The 26,600-nt window shown below is 47.1% G+C and overlaps 1 protein-coding gene across 2 annotated transcripts; it reads left to right on the forward strand.

The window, feature by feature from the left end:
• Positions 1 to 2,159: 2,159 nt before the first annotated feature.
• On the forward strand, positions 2,160 to 6,546 carry TSPYL5 (TSPY like 5). 2 transcript variants are annotated; one of them, XM_080800046.1, is made up of 2 exons: positions 2,160 to 4,421; positions 5,656 to 6,546. In XM_080800046.1, the coding sequence occupies exon 1, from the start codon at positions 2,230 to 2,232 to the stop codon at positions 3,475 to 3,477; it is 1,248 nt and encodes a 415-aa protein (XP_080656172.1). In that variant the 5' UTR covers positions 2,160 to 2,229; the 3' UTR covers positions 3,478 to 4,421; positions 5,656 to 6,546. The 2 variants fall into 2 exon arrangements, with proteins under 2 accessions (XP_080656172.1, XP_080656173.1); XM_080800047.1 differs by having other exon boundaries at positions 5,840 to 6,544.
• Positions 6,547 to 26,600: the final 20,054 nt, after the last annotated feature.

Below are 26,600 nucleotides of genomic sequence, written 5' to 3' on the forward strand. Positions count from 1 at the left end.
GTCTCTGACTGGTGCTCATTTCAAAAGATAATTCTGTGTCTAAGTTATGAGTTTAACAAGTTTTCATATGTTGATCTGAGTATACAACCTTCACCTATAAAATTGCTTCTGTGGGGAAAACAGGTATTCTGAATTTCAGACAATCAATTTACAAACCCATTTTTTAAAACTCTACTTTGTTGGTTCTTTCACTCAACAATTAAGGAGGAGTGCTTTTCATTAGTATCAAACACTGGTTGGCCCATATGAACAAAAGATACCTACTCTCATGGAGTTGACATTCTGGAGAGGAGATACAGTTAAACAATACACAGAATTAAGAATTGGGATAGTGTGTTGGAAGGCAGTAAGTGCTAAGGGATAACAAAAAAGTAGCGCAGGGTAAGAGGGATGGGATGGGTGGCAATTTTAAATAGGATGGTCACTGTGAGGGTTACACTTAAGCAAAGTGTGAAGGGAGCCAGCCAAGATGACCAACCCCAAGTGGGGCTAGAGTATTTAAGGCAGAAGGAAGAGCCAGTGCAAAGGCCCTGAAGCAGGAGCTTACCTAGTGAGTCTGAAGAATAGCTAAGAGACCAATATAGTTGGAAGAGGATGGGAGAGACTAGATGATGAGGTCAAAGAGGTAAGTGGCAGGAGGGAACTTGCTAGATCATAGAGAGCCTCGCAGGACTATAGAAGTTTTGAGAAAGTCAGTGGTCACTTGCATTGGGCGGGCTTAAAGCAAGTCCTGCGTGTATCAAAATAATTTCTCTTTTCCCCAGTGTCCTATACTTCAACTTTAATGTAGATACAAATAAACTGAGATCTTGCTAAAATCCAAATTCTGGTTTGGTAGGTTTGGGGCGGGGCCTGAAATTCGCCATTTTTAACAAGGTTCCAGGTGATGCCAGGCTGCTGGTCTATAGCCACACACTGACAAGTAAGAGTAAAGAGGTGCTGAGTTCCCAGGGCCTCTGGAACTTACCTCTCCATTAGCTACCCAGGGCTTTCTTGTTCCTCGTGAGCCTGAAAGGAAAACCTTAAAAGGTTTTTGTTCACTCTCCTCTTGGTCATGGTCTCACCACTGGTCTCACCATGTCAAGGTCCTATCACTTGGCTAGTAAGAGCATGGTCTAGAACTCCCTCCAGGAACAAGAGATAGGTTGTCTGGCTGTTTCCACGCAGGATCTAAGAAGTTTCTAGGGCCTCCTCGCTGCCACTATGGAGGCTCTGACCACATTCCTATCTTACTCCAATTACAAAAGTTCTGACTTGTGGCCTTCACTCCTGGTCCTATATACCTTGAGTGAAAGACCAGCCCTGTAAACTAGGCTTGAGGCAGCTTAGAGGATGTGGGTTACCGCTCCTAGGTAGAAGAGAGAATACCCTGCAAGGCTGGCCTTCTGCGAAGCAGGCCTGGGAGGACTAGCTACTTGTGAATATAAAGCAAGGTCAAGAGCCAGATAGGCCTGGGTTTGAACTGTGCTTCTGTCCCTTACTGTGTAATATCAGGAATACTCCTTGGGGTCCTGGAGCCACAGTTCTCTCATCTGGAAAGTGCAAACACCACCACCACTTCCCTCATTTATCGAGAGGATGCATATACAGCATGGAGTCAGGTACCTGGTTCATACTGATGCTCACAAAATACTGGTTATTATTTTTATAATCATTGGTAACATCTCACCACCTATCAAATCGCTTTGTGGCCTGGCCCGACGGTACCCACCTTTACATTCTCTGGAGCTCAGGCAGGGGGCAAACCCCTCAGCAAAGGCTTTCAAAGAGAAAACAGAGGGGCCAACGGCAGTTTGCTCGTGGCAAATGTCACTAGAGGTAATCAAGGAACGGAAGATGTTTAGTTTAGAAAGGAGATGATGGGGAGGGGGATAGGGATGGACGTGATGGCTGTCGTCATATTGTCATGTGTGAGTGACCAGACGTCCTCTACGAGACCCAGCGGGCACGCTGCGACCCACTGGAAGCAACGAAAGGAAACCACACCCGCCTCCAACAGACAAAGCGAGGCACGGTGCGATGGAGGAGGGGGTGTCTGGGAGGGTCGGCTCCTGCGCAGCTGCGGCTGCGGAGCCAATCGCCGCGCGCAGCCCGTCCTCGCGCGACGGTACAGTCGTACAGCCGTGACGTCGACGGTTGCCATGGAGAGGCCCGCTCGCTGGGGACCGCGAGCTGGCGCCAGGGGCGGCGGGGTCGGAGCGTGGCTTTGAAGCCGCTTCCGCTACCACCATGAGCGGCCGAAGTCGGGGTAGAAAGTCTTCCCGCGCCAAAAGCCGGGGCAAAGGCCGCGGCAAGGCCCGAGCCCGCGCTGCTCCTGCCGACGCCCCCCGCGACCCGGACCCGCCACAGTGCCAGAGGCTCGGGGAGGAAACCCAGGCGGCACAGGTGCAGGCTGGCGCGGGTTGGGGTGGCCTGGAAACCGCTGCGCCCGCGCCGTCCCGTCGGCCCGGGGAGGACGCTGCCTGCCGGCTCCCCCTGGACTGTGGCCTCGCGCTCCGGGCCCGAGCTGCGGGGGATCGCGGGCAGGCCGCGACTGGGTTGGCCCCAGGGAAGGCCACATCCCTCTCGGAGCGCCTAGCAACAGACACTGTCTTCGTGGGAACCGTGGGAACCGTGGGAAGGCCGAAAAATGGCCCCCGCGTTGGAAATCGGCGTGGCCCTGCCGGGAAGAAGGCCCCAGAAACCTGTAGCACGGCGGGGAGGGGGCCTCAGGCCATAGCCGGTGGGAAGCTGAAGAAGGGGGCCACAGGCGAGAATGTCTCCATCCCTGTGGTAGAGGAAAAGAAGGTGGAGAAGGATGCAGGGTCAGGGCCCCTGGCGACAGATGGCAGCATGGATACGCTGGAGACCGTCCAGCTGAAGCTGGAGACCATGAACGCCCAGGCAGACAGGGCCTACCTTCGGCTTTCGAGGAAGTTTGGGCAGTTGCGGCTGCATCACTTAGAGCGCAGGAACCTCCTCATCCAGAATATCCCGGGCTTCTGGGGGCAAGCTTTTCAGAACCACCCCCAGCTATCATCCTTTCTGAACAACCAAGATAAAGAGGTTCTCAGCTACCTGAACAGCTTGGAAGTGGAAGAGCTTGGCCTTGCCAGACTGGGCTACAAAATCAAGTTCTACTTTGGGCGCAACCCCTATTTCCAAAATAAGGTGCTCATCAAGGAATATGGGTGTGGGCCTTCGGGTCAGGTGGTGTCTCGTTCTACTCCAATCCAGTGGCTCCCAGGGCATGATCTCCAGTCCTTAAGCCAGGGGAACCCCGACAACAGCCGTAGCTTCTTTGGGTGGTTTTCAAACCACAGCTCCATTGAGTCTGACAAGATTGTGGAGATAATCAACGAAGAACTGTGGCCCAATCCCCTGCAGTACTACCTTATGAGTGAAGGGGCCCGTGCGGAGAAAGGAAAGGAAGGCAGGCAAGGTCCAGCAAGGCAGCCAGTGGAGACCCCAGAGCCTGGGGCAAACAAGTCCAACTGATCCCGCACTGGCCTCCCTACTACCTCCCATTGGACCTGTGCCTAGCTAACCACACGTGTTTGGCTGTCTGCCTTCTCTTCATATTGGCCTCTGCACTGTATTCCCTTTGGACTTCAGCTACAAGAATATGGTATCTATGATCATGTTCTTTTGCCTCCTCGTGGCCTTCTTGCTTTTTCACATTAGTGTTACATGTTAAATGATCTCACCCCTACTGTTTATATGTTCAGCGCACATGCTTCAAGTGTGTGCTGCCTTTGTCTACATTGCCTGGACCATGATCTTGGCTCTGGCCCTTCCTAGCTGTCTTTAACATGGACACTCATGAGTCATCCTCCAAGAGGACCAGTGCATCCTCAAGCTCTGCTACTTCAGGGCCAGTGACTTGCTGAGCTTTGTGTTCATGCTGGCCCTGCGTGCCATCTAGGGCAAGTTTTTCTGTTGCCACTGCAGAATGAAGCTAGTGCACATGGTATTGGCCATCAGCCGAAACTAATTGTTCCAAAGCCCTGGGGTCACCAGCCTAGTTGCCATCACCTGCTGGATCTCTGACTTTGGCCAGGGGCCTCTGCTGCCCTGCTGGATATGCAGAATAGCACTTGACTGCTAGGCATGGATGAGGTTAAGGGTGAGAAGGACTATGCCGCGTGTTCTATACCATCATGTGTCTCTTCCTGCCTCTGGGCCCTTCTACTGTTGAACATTCGTCAAGGTCTATACCGTGCCCTGTCACTGTCAGGCCACTGAGACTTGTCTACGTTGCTACTGGCCCCAGTTGACCTCTGGGTCGGCGAGGACCTCAAGAACTGCCTGTGGACCCAGGCCCCCTGCCAGTGCATGAGACACACACCTACCCTCCCCAGCCTTCCAGGAACCCTGCTGCCCGTCATACTGATGGGCGGGTGTGTGGATGTGTGCTGACTCTCATCGTTCCGTGGCTCCAGGTGAGGGTGGGGAATGGCCCCACATGTAACCTAGGTACCTTTGTCAACTCCACTTATCCCTTCCTAGCACAGGACCAGAGTGCTATAGCGGGGTTGCTGGGGAAGTGGTATTTCTTATCTGTGGGCCTGTGTCTGCTTCATCTTACACCTCTATACCTTACTTGCCCTTCCTTCACTCTCTCTCTTCCTTCTTTCCTCCCTTCCTTTCCTGTCCTTTTTTCCTCCACTTCTCCCTCCCCTTTTTGTTGCAATATTACCACAGCTCAGAAAGAGAAAACAACTGAGAAACCAGGGTTTTCTGCATACAGCTAGAGAGACAGGTGGGACTTGCTGTGCACACTCACGCACTGGGAAGACAGAGGGTAGAGGAAGCCAGAAGGCCAAGTTGGTCTGTGGTCAGACCTTGGCTCTGACTCCTGGGTTCAGTATAATTCTCATGTTGAAAATTCTTTTCATGGCTACACATGTGTTAGAATTATAAGCCCTAAGGCAGCAGTGTTGTGGACTAGTGTTTACTCCTGTTCCAACCTTTTTTTTTTTTGGTGCCCCTTAAGACCCAGTTAGCTCATACTGTTTCCTCCTCTGTGGTAGCCTCTGGCCGTCTGGCCCTCATTCCCCAGCTTTCTACTCTCAGCAGTCCTTTGCTCTCTTTATTTCTACCTTTAAATACCCTAAGGATACGCTTCCATCTTGGGGCATGGGGACAGGGTGGGCAGAATCCATTCTGGATCTCCAGGGCTCATTTCCAGTGAGTATAAAAGCTGAGCTGGGCCCGCTTTCTCCTTTGCATCCCTAAGGGTGGAGGGGTAGGACTGTAACTACACATTCCCTCCCCCAATCTCCTTTTCCTTATGGGAGACCTTGTTCTGAGTTCTGCAAGATCTGGGGAGGCCTTGACTCAAATTTGTAGAGAGGGATTGCCAGGTGGGGGACTTGGAGCAAAAACACAGGGCAGGAATGAGCCTGGTGTGGAGGGGCCTGGAGATGCAGGTAGAAATGGCTTGCAAAGCCTCAGGGAAAGTATACCTCTCTCTCAGTGAGGGCAAGGACCAGAAGGGACATTCCCCAGAGTGAGGAGGGGAGAATTAAGGGGTCACGGGCCAATACAGTGCCTAGGTGAGGGTTGCTCACGGTTTTGTCCAATCATTAGTTCATCATTAGTGGATTTTATAAATCACAGAAACAAATCCAAAGCAGAATAATGTTACTTTGGATGCTTTCTCTTTTGTTCTAGGTGTGGCCTTGCGTATGTGGAAGATTGATGCTATATGCTGCTTATTTTGCCATAAGTAAAATCTTACCACTTCCCCCATTTTTGCCTAATGGGACAATGTAGCTGTATAGGTCTGCTTTTTTCTTTCTTTCTTTCTTTTTTTTTTTTTTTTTAACTTTTTGCTCTTTATTATGGACATTTTCAGACAAGCACAGAAATGGAGAGGATGGTACCTGGACCCTGTGTACCCGTCACCTATCTACATCAATTATGATCAACCTGGTATCTTCCTCTCCCCACCTGTATTGTTGATGGAAAATCCGACACTGTGCCAATTCAACCTTGACTACTTTGGGAGATCAGGACTCTCTTTTGGTGGTGATAGTGGTGGGGGGCACTATCATGATCACATCAGGTCTGCTTTTTGCTCTGAATGTTAACTAATGAAGTTCCAGAAATGGGCCTTAGAAGTGAAAGTCTTCAGGATAAATAGGGAGTCTCAAAAAGAGATGAAAAGATGCTCCCGTTCCCCTGTATCCATGAAAGGAGAGAGAGAGAGAGCGAGAGAGACTGTTCTGTTGTAAATCTTTCAAAGACTGATGGAATAAGGTGCTTACCTGAGACCCTTCACCAGAATATCAGTCTTTTTTGCCCATGAAAGATGGAGGCGTGTGTGACTGTTAGAAATATCATCAGCTTGTCCTGGTTTCATAATATAACTGGTCTTGGAAGTATAATTTGGAAATTGTTTCTGTGTTCTGTGAAAATAACCTCCCAAAAGCAATCAGTTACTGGTTGTCTTGGTAATTTGACACCCTGGTAATAATGCAATTATTCCTTTGTTCCCAAACAGTATAAATAGTTGTAAGCTTGCATGCATTATGGAAAAATAAAAGCCTGTATCTCTGTTATATTTTTTATTTTAAAAAAAGAATTGGAAGGTGGAGCTGAGACTGTGTAGTTGAGGGGATGTATACATTGGCCTCGAAGAGTGATTCCTAGCTCTCAGGCCCTGGTGTGACTAACTACAGAACAATGATTCTCATGCCCTTAGCAGAGATTGAGACTCTGTGGTTCGTTCTGGGAGGAAGCCAGGTCATTCTTGTTTTTAACGAGTTTTCCAGGTGATTTTAGTGGAAATCCAGTGTTTCTCAAATTTTGAATTTTGAATTGTGTGAGGAATCCTGTGAAACTATGAATTCTGATTCAGTAGTCCAGGGTGGAACCTGAGATTGTGCATTTCTAACAAAATTTCAGGTGATGCCAGTGCTGGTGGTTTGTGAACTGTACTTCGAGTAGCAGAGCAAGTGACGTTCAAGTCCCATTCAGACTAGAGTAACAGTGCTCAGCCATGGTTGCACTTTAGAACGATTGGGGAAACTTAAATATAGAGCCGGAGCTCTGCACAAATGCCAACTAAATCAGAATGTGGGAAGGGGTTGGTCCAGGTGTAGGTGTTTTAGAAACATCCCACGGGATTCTGTTGTCTAGCCACGGTTGAAAACTAGGGTCTCTGATGCTGTTCATAACGCATCTATAAGAAGGTTAATTCTATTCATCAGGGGAAGCAGCCACAGACAACAAAAGGCCGGGAAAAGCTGCCCAGCAGAAAACAGTTGGAAAAAATTAGAAGTGGGTTATTAAATGCCCCCCCCCAAAAATTGGTTTATGTGATAAAGGGCATGATTCAATAAATGTGCAGTGTTCAGAGCATAGTAGGTGTTCAAATATTAAACGAATGTATGAGTTTAAATCACAGTTTATAGTCAAATGCCTCAGGGCTAGTCTGGTAATTAAATTTGCAAAAAAGCAGGCCAGATTTGTTTCATGAGGGTATATGTATGCATTCGTTTGTTAGGGCTGCCGCCCTGAAGGAACCCCGATGGGCTGACTTAAATAACAGAAATTGACTTGCTCCGTTTTGGAGTCTAGAAGTGTCGGATCAAGTTGTGAGCAGGGTTAGTTTCCTCTGAAGGCCTCTCTCCCGGCTTGTTGTGGTCCTCTCTGTCTACACACGGCCTTCCCTCTGTGTGAGCCTGGGAGCGGTGGGCAGAGGTGGAGGTGGTGTGTGGCTGTTCTGCAGAGCTAGATTGTTTACCTGGGGGCGCAGGCCTAGTGCAGCTGCATCTTCGAAGGGCAGTGGGAGGAATCAGGATTTTTATGCAGAATCTCCCAATTTTGAATGCTTTCAACTAAAAAACAAATTTTTTTAAACACCCATTAGTGATATGTGGAGTGCGTGCGAAAGGGTATGGAGAGCAGCCTCTATCTGATGCTCAAGCATCTTGGGATTCATGCAGAGGCCTCTGGGGTTATGCGTTGGAAGGGACTTTCTGCCCAATTCAGCTCACGCACTCGTGTCTTCAGAGGTGCGAAGCCTTCACTCCCCCGGCCCCCCTTTCATGCCCCTCTCTTTGGTTCTTTGGAGATCTTCTCTGATCTGGGGTTCACTACCTCCCCATGGGCTCATTCATTCATTGCCTCCTGTATGTGCCATTCTCGGTTGTAGACATGAGAAACATAGCTATGAACAAATAGAACTTTGAATTCTGCCCCCCTTCTAGGTTTCCCAGATTTTGCCTGGGATTGTCAGTCAATTTCTTTTTTCCCTTTTCCTGCATAGGGCCGCCGAGTGTTTTAGGTCCATATGGGAGCTAAAGGAAGCCTCTTCTTGCTATCTGACTTCTAAGAATTCACAGGGCAGTTAGGTTTTTAATAACCCAGAAAGTGAGGGCTTTTTGCAGTAATTCTTGTTAGACTGAATCCCTCACCCTTTCCTCAACTTTGAGTTTTATTACAAAAGGCCTCCTTCTGGTTTCTAAATTTGTTACTGGGTGGGCTTTTTTGGGAATATGAGGAGTTTGATTATGCCATGGGTGAGGGAGGAGACAAAACTAGCCTTACTACTCATAGCTTATGGCAAGTTTTTATCAGCTTGGGACTGTCTCTCCTTACACTTTGGGCTTCCTGCCTCTGGTCTACACCAGTTTGCAACAAAGCAGGGAGGCACACTGATGTGGGGTGGCCTCACCTAGGGAGGAAACTTTGCCCTTATTTGTCCCTTTGGAAATTGTGGAAACTCCTCCTGCCCTCTCACCCCTTGAGATCTGGGCCTTGGTGAACCACTATTACTGATGGGTCGCTCATACCCCTCAGGGGTTGGGGCAGCAAAAAAAATAAATAAAAACAAACAAACAAACAAGAGAATCCAGGCTATTAAGTCTATGGTTTTTATCTCTCTCTGTCCTTAGCATCTTCATTTCTGCTTTTGGAATCTTCTGCAGCCATATTTCACCATTCGGGGTCCCAACTCACTTCTGCTAATCCATTTTCACCCGAAACTCTGACTTCGTGCTTGTGGACCCCAGATCCACATTCTCTGGTCAGGTGTTCGGTTACATACTCTACAAGGCTCCAACCTTGAATTCCTTCTCTCCCTGCCTCCTGTCAACCTGGTTCTCAGCTGAGCCTTGAGAAATACGACAAAATAGCCCCCATCTGTGTTTCACTTGATGGTTCACAAAGCACAGTCTCTTACATCATCTCAATTGTAACAACTGTCTGATAAGATGGCTCAAAGAGGTTAAATGACTTGACCAAAACCACAGAAGTATTAGTAAGCAGTAGAGCCAGAACCCAAACTCAGGTCTGCCAAATCCAGACTTCATCCATACTTGGAATGGTAAACTGGAGGCCCAAGCAGATAGATAGATACCTGGTACTATGAATCTAGGCACTTCTTACCACAGAACCTAAGTAATTAAGCCTTCGCATAGTGCATCAGAACCCTCAGCACAGCACTCTGGTCAGTCACAGCCAGTTGCAGTTGGCATGTGGGTGTGAACCTTCTTGACCATCCAAATGAGAGCCTGCCAGTAGAGCTCAGGTAGCTGCAGGGCTGGCTGAGGTTGGGGGACCCAGAACAGCGGCTGAGGCTTCCTTTAACTGCTTTGTTCTAAGGTTAGGCTCGGCTTAAAGTTTCAATACCTGAAGATGAATGATTTGGAAAAAAGGAGATAATTTTTCTCCTGTAACAAGAAGTCTGGTGATAGGAAGTTACAGGCTTGCTTCAATGGCTCCATGATATGAGGGCTCTGGTCCACTCTGGCACTTCCTCTTCTCTTGGCTTTCTCCTCATGATTCCCCAGCCTCACTTAAAGGTGGGCAGGAAGGAGGAGAGGGAGATCTTTTCACATGTCTCTGTCCTTTTCAGGGATGAAAATCTTTGCCAACAGTCCCTGCTGGATCTTAGGAGACGTGAGTTAGGTTCCTTGGGCCAGAAATGGGTCACACTCTCACACTCTATTTCAGGGAAGCATAGTGCTGCCATCAGGGAGTAAGGAGAGCTCAAGTGGTTGGAACGGATGGGAGATGTTAGTCACCTCTAAGTTCATCCTTTCTGGAGCTGTGTGGTTATGCCACTGACACGCATATCACATAATAGTTGGAAGCACCATGTATGCACGCTGCCCCTGCCCCAGCTCCCCTGGGCACCTCTTCTGACAAGAAGGCTCTACCAGTGCTTGGTGTTCCATGTCTCATCTCCTCCATTACACGGTAAGTGCTCCTCCCGCCACGCAATGCCTTTCTGGCTTTCCTGTCTCCCATAGCGCCTCACTCAGGGTTCACTCAACATCTGATGCCTGTGGTCGATAAATGCTACTAGGGCAAATGCAGTAAGTCAGTAATCTTTCTAAAATGTAAATTTGATTATGTCAGTCACCTGTTCAAAACCTTGAGGAGTAAGGTCCAAAATCCTAAGAAGAATATTTTCTACTTCAAACTTTTTTGTTATGAAGAATATCAATATACATAAAAGTTGACAAACCACAATGATTACCCGTATACTTTTTAAGTTCAATGATTTTTAACCTTGTGCCATATTTTTTGTTTCTCTCTCTCTTTATATATATATGTTTTGGTGAACAATTTGAAAATATGTTGTTTGACCCTTCACCCCTAAATACTCAGCATCCATCTCATAAAAAAGGATTTTCTCCTGCATAAACCTAAGACTATTATCACACTGCAGAACACAGTTCCTAAATGCCACCTAGTATCCAGTCCATATTTAGATTTCACCACTGTTCCCAAGATTATCTTACAGTATGAGATTTAAAATCAAGATTGAATAATGTTCAGGCATTCATCTAGCGATCTCTTCGATCTTGTTTGAACAAAATTCCCTCACTTTTGTCCCCTCCATAACATCAACTTTCTCAAGAAGTCGGGTCAGTTGTCTTACAGGATATCCCCAATTCCAGATTTTTCTGATTGTATCTTCCTGGTGTCAGTTAACTTTTTCCTCTGTCTCCCGTATTTCTTATAAGCCGAGGATGCAGATGGAATGCCTTTGGCAAGAGTACATAGATAACGCAGGTACTTCACAGTGCATCACTTCAGAAGGCGAAGTGACAGCTGGTCCCACTGTCGTGCTGTTTGTTTGCTCTCTTGGTTAAGATGGTGATCACCATATTTCTCTCTCCCAGTTTAGCAGGAAATCTCTGAAGTTACTGTAAGGATACTGTTCCCTTAAACTTTCATCCCAAGGTTTTAGCAGCCATTGATGACGTTTGCCCAAACCTGTTATTTCACTATGGGTTATGAAATAGTGACTTTCTAATCTTGGCATTTCCTTTACATGTGTTATCTTGTATTTTACTGTAAGGAAGACTTTACTCCCATCATCTAGCGATGAACTCTACTTCCTTCTGAAAGGCAGTGTAAATGCTTCGTTTATTCCTTTTATTATCTATTTTCAGAATCAGAAGTTGGTGTAAAATTGTCTCTAATGGTTTCAAATAAGGGCATGTTTTTCTTTTCTCTTTACTTTCACTGTGGACTTCTGGGGTTTTATTTATTTAATGTTTTATAATCAATGACAGCCATTTTTTCTTTTGGATACTCAACTGACCTGCATTTTGCCACTAACTTTTACCAGACTCTTTTGTCCTTGTCCCTGATTTTCTCCCATTGTCCCCCTGTGCTGTGAGGCAGCCACTGTGAATCAGTGTGAATCATTTCCGGGTCTCTGGATGCCCACTGTGCTCTTTGACACACTGAATTGTTTGCACAAGCTGTTTGTGTAGGAAGAAAACCCTTGCAGCCCTTCTCAGATATGGCTCAGATATTCTTGTACTGGGTTGTAGCTTTTAATCTGAGTTATTCCTTCCCTCTTCTTTATGTCCACAATATTTTGTCCACACTTCAATTTACGATCTCTAATGTAGTGACTTGCTATTGTCTGTTTATCAGAGACAGTGAGATCCTTGAGGCCACAGAGTAATAATGAGAAGTAGTATGTCTTAGTCATTTTTGTATTCTTACAGTTCAGGGACTTATACATAGTAGGTGCTCATTAACCAGTTGAATGAGTGAGCAAATGAATGGTCCCTAAAGATTCCTTAAGGTGTCAGTGGCAAACTACAGAGAGGCTGGAAGTGCCCAGAAGCAGAGGTTGGGAATAATTTCAGGTGAAGGGAAGCATGAACCGAATACAAATGGGTTAAATGGTGGTGGGGGGTGCGGACTATCACCAGTACAAAGCCTCAGGCAAGAATCTTAGTGGTACCGAATTACTCTGGCAGCATATTGGAAAGCAAGCAGGAAAATGGAAGTGAGCAGGGAAGCAAAAGAATAATGTTGGAAATGTACCACGTGTGGTGGGCTTTAGTGATGTCCCACACATGATGCTCATCAAAAGCAAGAAAAGGCGAAGCTGATTTGATTCTGCCAGTGACCTTTTCTCACTTTTTTTTTTTGAAGATATAAAAAAATTGTTTTGACAGAGAAAGAGTGCACAGCTGGAGCAGGATAAGCAGGTTTGCCGCTGAGCAGGAAGCCCAATGTGGGGCTCGATCCCTGGATTCTGAGATCATGACCTGAGTTGAAGACAGAGGCCTAACCCACTGAGCCACCCAGGCGCCCTTCTTACTCTTTATATATGGATATATACACATAGTGTGGGCTCTCCTAAGAGGTTCCATGAATTTAAAGGACTTCAAAAGATTAGGTTAGAACAAAGACAATCACTAAAAGAGTGATAACACTGAAAAGCAAGCTGGACAAGTTAAACTGGCAAAATGGAACCCAGTAAAGGATCTAGCAGAACATTAGCTTGAGCTTCAATAGGAGATAGCCTCAAGTCCCGGACTGTTGGGAAAACAGTCATCAAAGCCCACTGCTGCTTTGCCTGGTGGTGTGGCACCAGACGCTTTATGAGAAAATTCAGAACACTTAGGGGGAGAAAGGTACAAGACAAGGCCTTTGAAACCTCATAACATTCTGGAGATCGTGATCACAGAGCAGACTGTTCCTCAGGAAGTGAGGTTGTAGGACCTTGCTGTGTGATGGAGAGAACTCTTCTGTTCTGTCCCGAGGACCCATCTTTCCATCAGTGCCACCATTGGCTTATGGAGCATTTATTCATGCAGCTAGCATTGATGTGAAGAACACTGTGCTCCTACACATTTTCCCATCATTCTCAGCAAGAGGTCTTCTCTGACTCCTTGATAAAATTCCCACCCCTCCTGTTAACTCTAATCATTCTCACAGTTCCCTTGTCCTTCGTGGGATTTGTCACAATTTGTGACTATGGTTGTGTCTTTGAGATTGTTTCTTCTTCTCTACTATAAACCCTTAAGGATCTTTGTTCATTCTTGAATCCCAGGTACATACACATGGACAAATACTTTGATCTGGTGGAAGTGTTGGTCTTATGCGCCATGGCCTATTAAGAGGGCAGATTGGATGGGCCATATCTTGGAGTTGTCCCGTGGCAGAAGCTGTTTCTTCCTAACTGTGCATTGAGACTTGGAGAATCCATTTTGTAGAGCACATACCACGTGCTGGGCACAGGGGTAGGCACATTTAAACACATCATCACAACAATTCTATTATTATCCTCATTTTCCATATGAGATGAAAGAGCCCAAGAGAGTTAAGATAACTTGTTTAATGTTATGTCAGTTGTAATTCCTGGGGCTGGGAGGGGAGCACCTTGGCCACTGTTCTGTCCTACCTCTAAGGCTGGGACTTGCAGTTTGAGTTGGTGAGTTGGACAAACATTGTCTCCTGTCTTCAGAGCTTGAAGTCTTCGGGGAGTAGTTATCACTGTCCAGGGAGTGGAAGTGTGTGTGTGTGTGTGTGTGTGTGTGTGTGTGTATGGTGGGGGCCACATCTGCGTGTGTGCCCAGGGAGGGTGTAAGAGTGGCCAACAAGGCAGCTTTGGAATAAGCCCACAGAGTGGTAGCCTGCATGCTGCTTGTCCATAGGCCCACAGTGCCCAGAGGCTGCCAGGGCTCGTGTGCTTGCTCGGATCACTGCCCACTCAGCAGAGGAGTCAGCATTTTAAACACTCCTAGCTGTGGGTAGCTTGTGGGAAACAGACTCTCTCGGCTTGAAGCAGCTCAGAAGGAGTAGGCCTCTATTAAGGCCCTGAGCAGATGGTAAGGCAGGGACGCTGAGTCACAGGAGGCACCAGGCTCAACAAAAGGCCATCGCAACTACTAACTGAGGGGATTTGTTTGTGTAGAGGCAACACAGGCCTGCGGGTCATAAGCTGTTCTTTGAGCTTCAGCCTCCCACACAGACAGCTGTCTCTATCTCTGCTCTCGTCTCCAACTAGGAAAGATGGTGACAAGTCATTCTTTCTTGACATTCCACAGGGGTGTTTCCCTTTTCCCGAAAAGCTCACTGACCCTTCTGCTCCACACAGGGACTGTGGGGAGAGAAAGAAAGCAAGGCAGCTAACACTTACTGAGCACCTCCTACATGCTAAACTGTGACACATGGAACATTTTCACCATCTTTTGTTTTTTTTCTTTTTACAGTAATGAGCTTATGAAGTGTCCATTTTTATCTGCATTTTACCGTTAATAATACTGACACTCTGAAAGTTAAGAAACTTGCTCAGGTTTTCTCAGCCAGAATTCTTTGGCTCCAGAACTTCTGTCCTTTCCATTGGACCATAGTTCTCCCTCCCAGAAGAAGAAGGCGGACATGGTTGCTTTGAGCTGCAAGTAACAAAAACCCTGCCTAATGGGGACCTAGAGTGTAGGGGCAGTTACTGTTGCCGTAATAAAGAATTTGGAAGCAAGGGGTCCCATGGTTAGTTTAGCTGTTCAGTTATTTTATCAAGTCCCCAGACTCTTTCTGTCTTTCCAGTCCTTCTCTTCTAACATCTTGGCATACACTCGGCAAGGACTTTTTGTCCTCAAACTTGTCTCATGGTCTCAGTTCCAGCTGCTTCAGTTCCAGACATCACATTCTCAGAGACAGTGTCCAAAATAGGGAAGCGGCAAAACCGGAAAAAAGGAGCTTCTCCAGTACAACACTCTCTTTTTACCAGGGAAGAAAATATTTCCTGAAGTCTCTAGTGCACTTTCCTTTACATCTCATTGGCCAGACATGAGGGGTGTGTGTGTGTGTGTGTGTGTGTGTGTGTGTGTGTATCCCCACTTAGACCTGTTCCTGGCAAAGGGGGACATTACTGCCATGACTCACTCAGATTAACCATAACCAGGACTAGTTCCTCAGGGTTGGCCACTTTGCCTGCAAGGAAGAAGGGAACTTGGCTGTGGGGTAGGCACTTGCCGCATGATAGTAAGGCCAAGGGCTCCTCAGGCTCCATGACTGCTATAGCCAGGACAAAATACCTGGGATAACTGAAGACACTTACTAAGTATTCACAGGTTTAGAACAGCAGGCCTGTTTTGTTCCCTTTCTGATCTCAGGTGTTAGTTAGACACCGTGGTGGGTTGAAAGAAGATAGGATATAGGCTTGCGCATACTTTATAATCTAACTAGGGGAGGAGGGAAATAACAATGAACAATTAAATAAAAGCATGAAACGAAAGCTTCACAAAAGCCAGCATAGGATCAAATGGTCTCAGGGTCAGAGGGCAATTCAGCAGATTCTTCTCGAAAGTGTTTTGTGAGTTTCTTTGTTATACTCATAACTGGATGGAAGCATTGTAAACTCTTTTCAGCCAGTGGGATTTATTTGTGTATCCTCTGCTGGTTTTTGTTGTTTCCTTCCAAAGAAAATGCCTAAATTTTTCAATGATTTGAGGATATTCTGGGCCAAGGAAATTATTTTTAGGTGTTGAATATGATATTGCTGGCCACCCAGAAAAAATATTTGGTGCTTCAGCAAGAGATGTGAACCAGTCATAAACTTATGTACGAGTTCTGGTAGCTTCACTGTGTAAAGTTGACATTTTATGATTTTTTTTTCCTTTTGTGGAGGGTTCCCTGTGGAACTAAGCAGTATTCAAATTAAGCATGAACATTCATTTCAACTGTTACATTAGAGGCATTTGAATAATGCTTAGCAAAATGCCACAACAGCCAAAACTTTAATCTGCCTCTGATTAAAGGCAATCTTCTCAAAAAAAAAAAAAAAAGGCAATCTTCTCAATCTGGCCTCAGTTCCTAGAGTATTCCTTTGAACAAATTAGACACAAACACATATTTTGCTGATAATTGTGTGCTAATTCTATAATAAATTGGTTGGGAGTAGTTATCAGTTGAAACTCCAAATCCCCAAACGGTGACTCAGTATGTGGACCCTCATTCCTCTAGAGTTCCAGCTGGGTGACTTTCCCCACAGGCACTTTGCTAAGATCACCATTTGGGAGCCGCCCCCCAACCTCCCACCCTTTTTATTTTTGGGCTTTTGTTATATGATCCTCTCAGAGAAGCGTACCTTAATTTTTCCAGCCTCTTCTTGATTGGGGACTGGAATCATGCCCAGTAGTCATTTTGCAGGCTCCCTTTTCAGGGACTGTTCTAGTAAGGATGGGCTCTACGTGCTTTTCTACCTCACTCCACCCTGTTGCCTATCTTAAATGCTCCTCTGCCCTAGTTGAGCTAAAGCCATGGTGATCCACGCCAGTCTGAAGAATGCCAAACAGTCTCATCTATGCCTCGTTCTCTGAGTACTCCAGTAGCTTCTGGGCCAGTGAGCAATTGGGGAAAGTGTTGTAGCTTTCTTGGCTAAAGAAAAAGGGTAAGACTCAGATTGTAAACAGGCTTATCTTATGGCTGCCTTCCGGGCTGCTGTGGACGTCTTCAAAACCAAAACTGGAACTTCAGTGGACCCAAGAAAGAACAGTAGTGATGGGCTGTGGTCTAAGCAAGGCTGACTGGAGTCACTGGCTTTGGGTACTTGGTGATGACATCATATGTTTCAGTATGGTTAATTGCTAAATGTTTACCAAAGTAAGGTTGGGGGCCTAGAGAGTTGGGGGAAAGATGTATAATGGGAGGTTGTAGAGTACAGTAGTTAAGACTTGGAATCAGGCATGTCCGGGTTCATATCCAAACTCAGATAGTTACTAATTAGTATGTGCCACTTTGGTAGGTATTTAGCTTCTCTAAGCTCCGTTTGTTTTTGTTTTTTAATCTGTAAAATAGAGACAAAAGTTCTGAGTTAGATGGCAGTCAAAAAATAAGACTCAAAAGAATTAAAGAAATTGTTTTAGTATGTACAACTGAAAAGTCCACAGGCAATCTGGGCTTCAGATAGAGCTTGATCCAGGGACTCAAACGATCTCTTTTTTCAGCTTTCAACTTTTCTTTCCTCTGTATTAACCTCATTCTCAGGCAGGTTTTTCCCCTCCTAGTGGCAAGCTGGCTGTTTGATGCTCTAGACCCAAAAATATTACCCTTTCAGCAACCTTAATGAAGAAAAAGGTATTTCTTCCTTTCTAGTTCTCCCCTCCTCTGCCTCAAAAAAAAAAAAAAAAAAAGTCCTACAATTGCCTCTTTCGGTTCATTGGTCATTATGTACACTTGAACCACTTGCCAAGAACTGGGTTACTGCCCAGCCCTAGAACCCGGAATGGGATCAGTCCCACCCAAGCTCCAAGGACTGACAATGGAGAAGGGATGATTTTTTTTTTTCCCAGATGAAAATAGTGGTACCAGTACCAGAGAAAGGGGGATGGATGCTGGGCAGGCAAAGCCAATAGATGCCCACAGAATGGCAGTTCATTCCCCAGTCATCCTTATTAATAAGAAAGTGGGAAGGGCAGGAACAAAAAAAACTTATTATGAAGATCAAGTGCCAACAACTCCTTATCTTGCCTGTCTTCACAGTTTGACAGTCTTTACACTATAGAAATTTGGTCACAGCTTGAATGTGACCTATAAACCCAGGCAGGATTTACCTTAGGACAAAGAGCCCGACAGAACTGGAAGGAACTTATGATAACATGGGGAAGATTGTTCCCGTGAAATGTTGCACAGAAACTTATTACAAGGACATCAGTCGGAGAAAGAGATGAGCTCTATTTGGTGATGGTAGTGGGTTCTGTGTCCTTCCTTCTAGGCTGGGCTGTGGTGAGTAAGGAGGCCCGTGAGAGAACTAAGACAATTTTAGATGAATTGCTCAAAATATGAAACTAAGAGAAAAGGAGGCAGGACATAGAAGGGGCAGGAGCTATTTAGGTTGTGGTAGGTGAGCGTCTAGATAATTTCACCCTGGAGTCCAAGTTGCTGGGCCTGGGAGCCAAGCAGGGAAAACACTTCCTCCTTTAGCAATCAGATGGAATGTAGGGGGGATGCTTCTTAGCCTTGGGCCAGAGTGGGAAGCAGGGAAGCTTTGCTCTGAGGATGAGGATTTGGGGTAGAGGAAGCAGAGACCACCCAGGTGGGGAGCCTTTCCTGTCCCAAGGCGGGAGACCCAGGAGACTGCATGGAATCTCTCAGACCTTCGAACACCTCTGTTTCCTTCATCTGTGCTCCAGCTTCGTGCTGTACTGGAGCCAGCTGTGTGAGGACAGGCGTGGGAGGGTAGGTGATGAAGTGACGGGGACGATGCGAGGCCAGAGGGGAAAGCCCAGGCCTCAGGACTGAGGCCTTCAGCAGGGAAATCTCTTCTTCCTCATGCTGGGGAGGTGGTTGCTAGGTGTGGACTGGAGAACCGAATTACAGGATGACCCCCGGAAGTCCGTTTAGCCCTCTGGGGGATGTTCAGCCTGCTCCTGGGCTCAGGCAGGGTTTGGGTCCTGTTTCCCTGCCCCGCAGGAGGACCACTATGAGGTCATCCCCTGCCCTCCATCCCTGCCCCTACACACACTTCTAAATCGTGGAGCACCCCAGGCTCCAGCCCAACCTAAAGAAACTATTTGTTCTCTTGAGCTTTATTCTGATTCCATAGCACAGAAGGAAAGAAAGTCCAAAACAAAAAGTAAAACCATTTTAAACAACTGGTGGTTTTGTTTTGGTTATTTTTGGAAGGGTTAATGTTGGGAGGAAGGTGTGGAGGGGGACTTCTTCATCCCTGCAAAATCTAAATCAATGAAAATTTAAAACAGGCTCCCAAAAGGACACTGAAAAATCTCAACCCAGGATAAACTGAAAGCTACATTTTCATCCCCCAAAATGAGGGCTTTCTGATGGAGTTGTTGGCAGCTCCGCTCCACAGCCTGGCCCTGGGCTGCAACATTGTTTATTTGAAGATGAGGACGCAGAGGGGCAGTCCCTCTTGGGGGCTGCGGTCCCCACAGCACAGAGCCCTCCCTGTCTCCTGCTAGTGAGGCCCGCCCTCCCACAGAGCCCTTGCTCTCAGCCCCACTGCTCCAGGGCTCTCGCTGCACATCAGTCCTGGGCATCTGCCATCAGCTCCCTTTGCCTTTGAAGGAAGGTGCTGCTGCTTTCCTTCTGCCTTTCTTCGGGAGGGAGGGCAGGGAGGGCCTGGAGGGGGGTGGTGCGGTTCTTTCTGCCTGCACAGGAGGGGGTACAGCTGTGGGCAGGAAAGGGAGGAAGCCCACCAGAGGCTGCAATGAGGGGTGAAGCCACAGGAGGCGCCCTGGGACCTGTCTGCTGCACCCCATGCCTCTTAACCCTGCGGTGGTGGTCTACAGACTGGCAGCTCAGCCGCTGGATCGTGCTAGGGTCTGGAGAGAAAGCCATGCTTGGCTGTGAGAATGGCAGAGCATGGGTGGGCCCAGGCAGGGTGCTTGTGGGGAGTGGGGAAAGGGACAGGGGTGGTCGGAGTACTGCCTGGGAGCACTGGCCTTGCAACAAGACAGAAGTGGATTTGAATCTTGGCACCAAGACTTACTGGCTCTGCGACAGCAGCTTGAGTTCTCTGAGGCCAATTTCTTGATTTTTAGTACAGTGATAATCATGTTTCTTCTAGATAAAGGCTCAGGACCCCTCATTCCCCACCTCACCTCATCACACACAATGTCAGTTTAAAATTGATGCCTTAGACTCAGACCATAAGCCATGGTTTATGAAAACCCCAGTCCTTCTCCAGAAGTGGGCTTATGTTCTGTGGACGACTCGGCCCCAGCTTCCAACTGGCACCACAGCCCACACTCAGAACTCAGGGGGCCTTCAGTGCTATAAAATCCACACTGAGTGAGCACTTTGTAAGTTTGGTATAACTTACAGGCGATCTGGGACACTGAACAAGCAGCTTCTTTTCTTTTTTCTAGTTCCTTCTCCTCACACCTCTTCACTCTTGTCCTCCAAGATTGCTCAGCGTTCCAGGGTCTTCTCCCTCTATTTGCAGATTTGTCTGCTCCACTCCCTGCTCCCCCTATTGCAAACCCAAACTTTTGTTTTTTTAAAGACTTTATTTATTCATTTGATAGAGAGAGAGAGATCACAAGTAGGCAGAGAGGCAGGCAGAGAGAGAGGGGGAAGAAGACTCCCCCCTGAGCAGAGAGCCTGATGCGGGGCTGGATTCCAGGACCCCAGGACTCTGAGATCATGACTTGAGCCGAAGGCAGAGGCTTAACCCACTGAGCCACCCAGGTGCCTCACAAACCCAAACTTTTAAAAAAAGATTTTATTTATTTGTGGGGAGGGCAGAGGAGGAGGGAGCGGGACAGGCACTCCCCACCGAGCTTGGGGCCTAATGCAGGGCTTGATCCCAGGACCCTGAGATCACGATCTGAGTGGAAGCTTAACTGACTGAGCCACCCGGGTGCCCCCACAAACCCACAGTTTTAAGATTGTTCAACAGATCTAAATGTCTTTGAAAGCAGTGGAACAGCAAAACACCAGTCTACCCTGAAAGACAGCGTATTTCATAGCATTTTCATGAGTTCTAAGTAAAGAGACACAGTTACTATTATCTGTACCCATTGGAAAAAGTTGAATGAGTGTATCTAAGAGTCCAAGAAAAGATACTCACACATTGGTGGAACAAAGAGCAAGTATCGGGGTCCACATATCCTGCTTTATTTTCACAGGGATTTCTAAGTCTCATGGACACTCAAGGAAACTCTGTCAGGACAGACTCTTTCACACACTTACATAGAAACATAGAGTGACTTGCCCAGATTCGCTTACTGGGAAGTGACAAGGGTAGAACTGAAACCCCGATGGGTTGGGACCTGCTGGTGTTAGCCAATATCTAGTTCCCTTGTTTGCCAAAATTGTTCCTTGTAATTGTTAGCTGGGGAGTGTGATCCCAGAAGAAAGGCACCACTTCCCAGCATCCCTTGCAGATAGATGTGATTGTTTGAGGCAATTCTGTTCCTTGGGATCCAGGAACCTTCCTTAAAGTCAGTCGGTGCCCCCTCTTTACTCCCCTCATCCTTACCCCTTCCTCTTTCCTGCCACCTGTCATGTGGCTGTGGCCTGTGTCCCAGGGATGATGGAGCTGTGAGCTGGAAGGAGCCTGGGCTCCCCAGGAGCCTGCAGAGTCGTCTTACTAGCAGTCCAGGACTGGTTTGCTCGGCATTTTTATGGGTGAAAGAATGCTGTTGAAGCCAGCACTGCTCTGGGTTGTGTTTCTCGTAGCTAAGCCCCGTCCCCTCCCAGGGAGTAGATTTGCCAGCTCAGAGCCCAGCCCTGCCCCATCACTGCGGCCTGCAGGGGTAGGGGACCACTGGGGGGAGCCTGGGGGCAGTGTGCACTGAAGACAAGGACACTGAAGCAAGGCCTCCAAGCATTCTGGGTGGTGTCCTGAATGCACCCACACTCTGCCCACTGCCCGGCCTCCACAGAGTTTACCAGGAAGCAGACAGCCCGTCACTTACAGAGTGTGAGGTCGGTCTTGAGCGCTCCCCTCTCCACCGTCTCTGGGTCTCTGGCCCTCTCGACCCTGCCACTGCACACTGTGGGGCCGGTCTGGCCCTCCCCCAGCCTCCACATTCAAGGGGCTACTCCCACAGGCTCACTTTCTCCGTGCTCCTACCCAAGCCTGCTGGGGAAAGGGTCTCCCGGCTTATCATTCTCACAGCGACCAGAATTATAGCCTACGAACCCTGTCAGTGAGAGGTCATGAGTTTGGAGGATACGAAAGTATCCCGGGGCAACTTCCTTGCTGTGTCTAAACCATTTACCATACCGAGAGTGAACCACACTCTCTGCAGTGACATGGGCCTCTGGGCCAGAGGGCTAGGGATTAAGAGGCAGGAGGATTTGGTGAAAGGAGCCCAGGCTTTGGCAGCAGCACTCCTGCGTGTCAGTTCTGGATGTTGGGTGTTGAGAAGCCTCAGGTTCTTTGCAGCAGGTGGGACTTCTGGAAGCAGACACAGAGATGGAACTTGGGGTTCCGGGATGTTTATTGTGGACCAAAACGTGTGTGACCTGGAAGGGGGAAGGAATAGAACTGGACAGGGGAGAGGGTGATCAGCAACGCCCCCTGGGAGGTTCTGGAGCCTATGCTGCCCATCAGAGCTGTCCAGTCCTGGGTCGGAAGGCCTGGGCCTTTGTGTCCCCGCCACTTTCAGCTGTTGTACGTGGGCTTCCCAGAAAGGAAAGGGCATGCCCTTGGATGAAGCAACTCTCTGTAGCAAGGCACGCTGGGAAGGAGCTGGAAGTCCTTGTCCGAAGTGGGGTCTGGGTAGTGCACCTGCTGCTCCACCACATCCTTCATCTGCGAAATGGGTCTAATAACAGCACGAGTTCCGCAGGGCCGAAGCTGGATCATGGGCGTGCACAGCCTCTGTAAATGGACAGCAGCTGTCTCCGTGGGCTCTAGGCACGCCCCCTGCCGGGCACCCCTGGATGTAGGCGCTAGCTCTTCCTGGCGGAGCCTCCCTCGGAGAAGGGCCTGGGTAAAGCCGACACCAGCCCTTTCTGACAGGATACTCCCTGAGAATGTCAGCGTGGGAAATCCAGAACCCTCCAAGTTGAACGCTGTGAAGCCCATCCTTTTATCGTCTCTGCTGCTCCACATTAAATGGCAGTCTGGGTTCAGAGCACGATGGCTTCTGATTAGGACCAGTGACATTAAATATGGAGAAGTCAGGAAAAAGAGGAATGCTAAAGAAAGCAGAGTTTCACTCCATTTGACGATCTCTGAATATACCGAAGGCTTGCATCTCCCCATTCTCAAGCCATGCATAAAAAGGCCCCAGTTTTCCACTTGGTGTCAGGATCTGAGAGGCATTTCAGGTCAGAGTCTGAGGCGGGCTAGAGGATGAGAATCATGACCAGGAAGACGGCCACAGGGATGACTCCCAGGGAGTCACGCCTCCTGGTGGTCACATGCTTGCCTGGTCCTCTGGCATATTGGCTCTTGGCTTGGCCATGTGACTTGTTTTGGCCAATGGGACGTCAGCAAATATAACCCAGCCAAGAGGCTTAGTAAGTGCTTGAGAACTGGGAGTTCCTGAGGTTTAGACTGCCTGCGCTCCTCGACGATGAAAGCTGGAGGGGCTGGGGGAGGGCGGGGATTGAAGGGGGTGGGTGAGGAGGGTGGGGAGGGGGGGGGTGGGGGTAAGGAGAGGTCCTGCCCTCCCAGGCAGCCCTCCCACCAAATGGACCCCTGAAGAAGCCTGTAGAGCCTCCCAGCTGTCCCACAGGATCATGAGAAATAATGAATTGCTGTTATTATAATTTTTAATTGACATTAAATTCACATAACATAAAATTAACCATTTTAAAGAGTGCAATTCAGTGGCATCCCGTATATTCACAGTATTATGCAATCACCACCCCTTTCTAGTTCCAAAGCCCCAAAAGCATCATCCCAAAAGCAAACCCTGTCCCCATCAAGCCGTCCGTGCCCCTTCCCCACCTCCCTCTAGCTCCTGGCAACCACCAATCTGCTTTCTGTCTCTATGGAGACAGACCTTTCCTGACTGGCTTCTTTCATTTAGCATAATGTATTCACCCGTGCGGTGGCAGGTATCAGGACTTCATTTCATTCCCACAAACAGTTGTAAGATACGCTGATGTTCACAGCGGCGCGGTTCGCAGTAGCCCAAAGGTGAAAACAGCCCAAATGTCTATCAGCCAGTGAACGGATAAAGAGAATCTGGTATATACATACAACAGAATATAATTCAGCCAGAGTTACTGTTATTCAGCCGTAAATGACTGTTATTTTAAGCCATTAGGTTTGGGGAAGGTAACAGAAAACAGAGAGTTTTTCAGGTAACTGCGGTAATAAGAGCTGTCAATTCCTACGTGGATTCCGTGCCATGGACCGCGTGAAGCACTCTGCGTGTATTGTGCTCTGATTTTCGCAAGGAACTCTCCCTTTCGGTGTTACTGTCGAGCCCATTCTACCGGTGGGGAAACTGAGAGATTAAATAACTTGCCCAATTTAACCCAAATGATTTGATTCCAGAGCTCATGCTTTATCTACTCATTGTACACAAGCCAGCCCCAAACAAGACCTGCTCCGGTGGCTGGAAGGGCAGGAGCCCACAGCAGTCTGTGGCTTTGCTGTGAAAGAGGGGCGCCTGGGTGGCTCCGTCAGCAAAGGGTCTGCCTTCCACTCAGGTCACGATCTGGAGTCCTGGGATCCAGTCCCGCATCTGGCTCCTTGCCCAGTAGGGAGCTACTGCTTCTCCCTCTGCCTGCTGTTCCCCCTGCTTATGCTCTCTCTCTAGCAAATAAATAAATAAATAACCTTGAAGGGAAAAAAGAAAAGAAAAGAAATACCACTCTCCATTTTCTATACAATTCCTAATGAATATCACTGGGAGAAATGATCAACAGAAATTAAAGTTGATAGTGTTTAAAATCTGCTACAATGTGGAATTCCAGTCTGTGAAGCCTGGTTTGGGAACAACCAAACTTTGTAGAAATAAGGTCTGCAACATAAATGTTCAAGGGCGGAAGTTACAATTCTAATATTTGATATAAACAAATCACCCTGATCAATGGCCAAAGCTTTATTGTAAAATTTGCATGGGAAAGAAGCAATCCCAATGAAAAATAACTTCTGTAAAATTCAATACCAATAAAGGTGGAAAGAATTGTAAAGGCTTTAACTGGGCTATTTAAAAAAATTGATTAAGGAATTAAGTTGACTTAATGGAGTTTGTTCAAGAAAGTAGTTTCAGTACAAAAATGTATCCATGATGAATTAATTGTGGTTTAAATGGTTGTACTCTTAGGAGTCAAAATATTCTCAGGACAGAACCTCTTCCTGAGTCAAAACATCTTTTATTTTTGAGTATAGTTGGCACACGATGTTAAACATTTTTTATCTTTCTTAATGATTCTTTGAAAAGTGTAAAATGCTGTTAAGGTGCCCCTCAATAAAGCTATTTTTAAAGAAAATATAAAATAAAATAAAATGATGTTAAGGTACGAATGTAGGTCATTGTGGGATGCCAAGACAGATTTCTAAGGCCCTTCTGAAAATAAGTGCATCGGTCTTTAGTGAGGCCACCAGATACTGGGGTTACTTACAACGCAAGGTGAGGCGGTAAAGACTTCCCAGGGAGTCAGAAATTCACCCCAGTGCAGGGGAAGTTCAAGCTCTGGTGTCCCTCTTGAGACATGGGTTCTGGGCAGGGAGGGGAGGGGCACAGAGAGAAGCCACTTGAGTAACTCCATGGCCCAATGTTTAGGGAAGGTAGTATGAATTATCCATAGGAGGGAGCCTCAATCCTTGAAAGAGAAGAAAGATCAGCAACTCTCTGGGGTGGGGTCATCTCAGGTAACCATGGAACAGCAGAAGTGTGAACCCAGCAACAATCTCCACCTACGGGGCACCATATGGGAGCAGAAGTTACTTGGGATTCACCAGAAAGAGATTTGGGCTGGCTGGGGTGCGGGGATGTGGGGAAGCAGTGCAGGGCTGTTTATCCTAGAGTCCTTACATCTAGGCCTACAAGCTTTTCAGGTTTCGTAAAAATATTTATCAGCTATAAATATAGCCAGAATATTTCAAAGGTAAAAGAATAAATGAAGAAATGTAGGTAAAATGTAACATTAGGTCATCTAATAATGGATTATGTATAGTTCTCATATAGTTATAATAAATATGAAGTTTGGATCATAAAAAATTTTTTATACACTCAAATTTATGAAAATGAAACATCCTTTCAAAAAGTTACAGCAAAATTAATATATAACATAAATAACAATATTATATATAAAAATTATATATGTGAGTCACTTTCTTCTCTTTCTTTATCTATCTCTCCATGAAAGCTGTGGGTATGTTTTAATGTATCTTACATGATTTAGGGGGAGTCTAGGGCTGACAAAGGTCTTCATATGACATCAGGGGGGGGTGGAGGCATGACTTGAAGGTGAGGTAAAGGTTGTTAGCCTGTTCACAAAATTGAGTGCGGTCTGGAGCCAGTGACCTTGTTAATTAGCCCCAGAGCTTGATTTTTCTCAAGGCTGGTAACAAGAAACAAGGAAACAAGAACTGTATACAATAGTCTCAGAATTTAAGCAGAAAAAATGACCGAGTAGACAGGGAGCAAATAGATTTAGATTTACGTTTAAGAATGTAGATTGTGAGGGCGCCTGGGTGGCTCAGTGGGTTAAGCCTCTGCCTTCAACTCGGGTCATGATCCCAAGGTCCAGGGATGGAGCCCTGCATCAGGTTCTCTGCTCAGCAGGGAGCCTGCCTCTCTGCCTACTTGTGATCTCTCTCTCTCTCTCTGTCAAATAAATAAATAAATAAAAATCTTTAGAAAAAAACAAAACAAGAATGTAGATTGTGGTTCAATGATGTACTAGGTGCCAAGTGAGGTTAAAAATAATCCCAAACCGCAGCTTGGAATCGTCATGGGAATGGA

The sequence above is a fragment of the Martes martes genome (assembly GCF_963455335.1).
Source record: "Martes martes genome assembly, chromosome: 4".
In the NCBI taxonomy this organism is placed as follows: Eukaryota; Metazoa; Chordata; class Mammalia; order Carnivora; family Mustelidae; genus Martes; species Martes martes.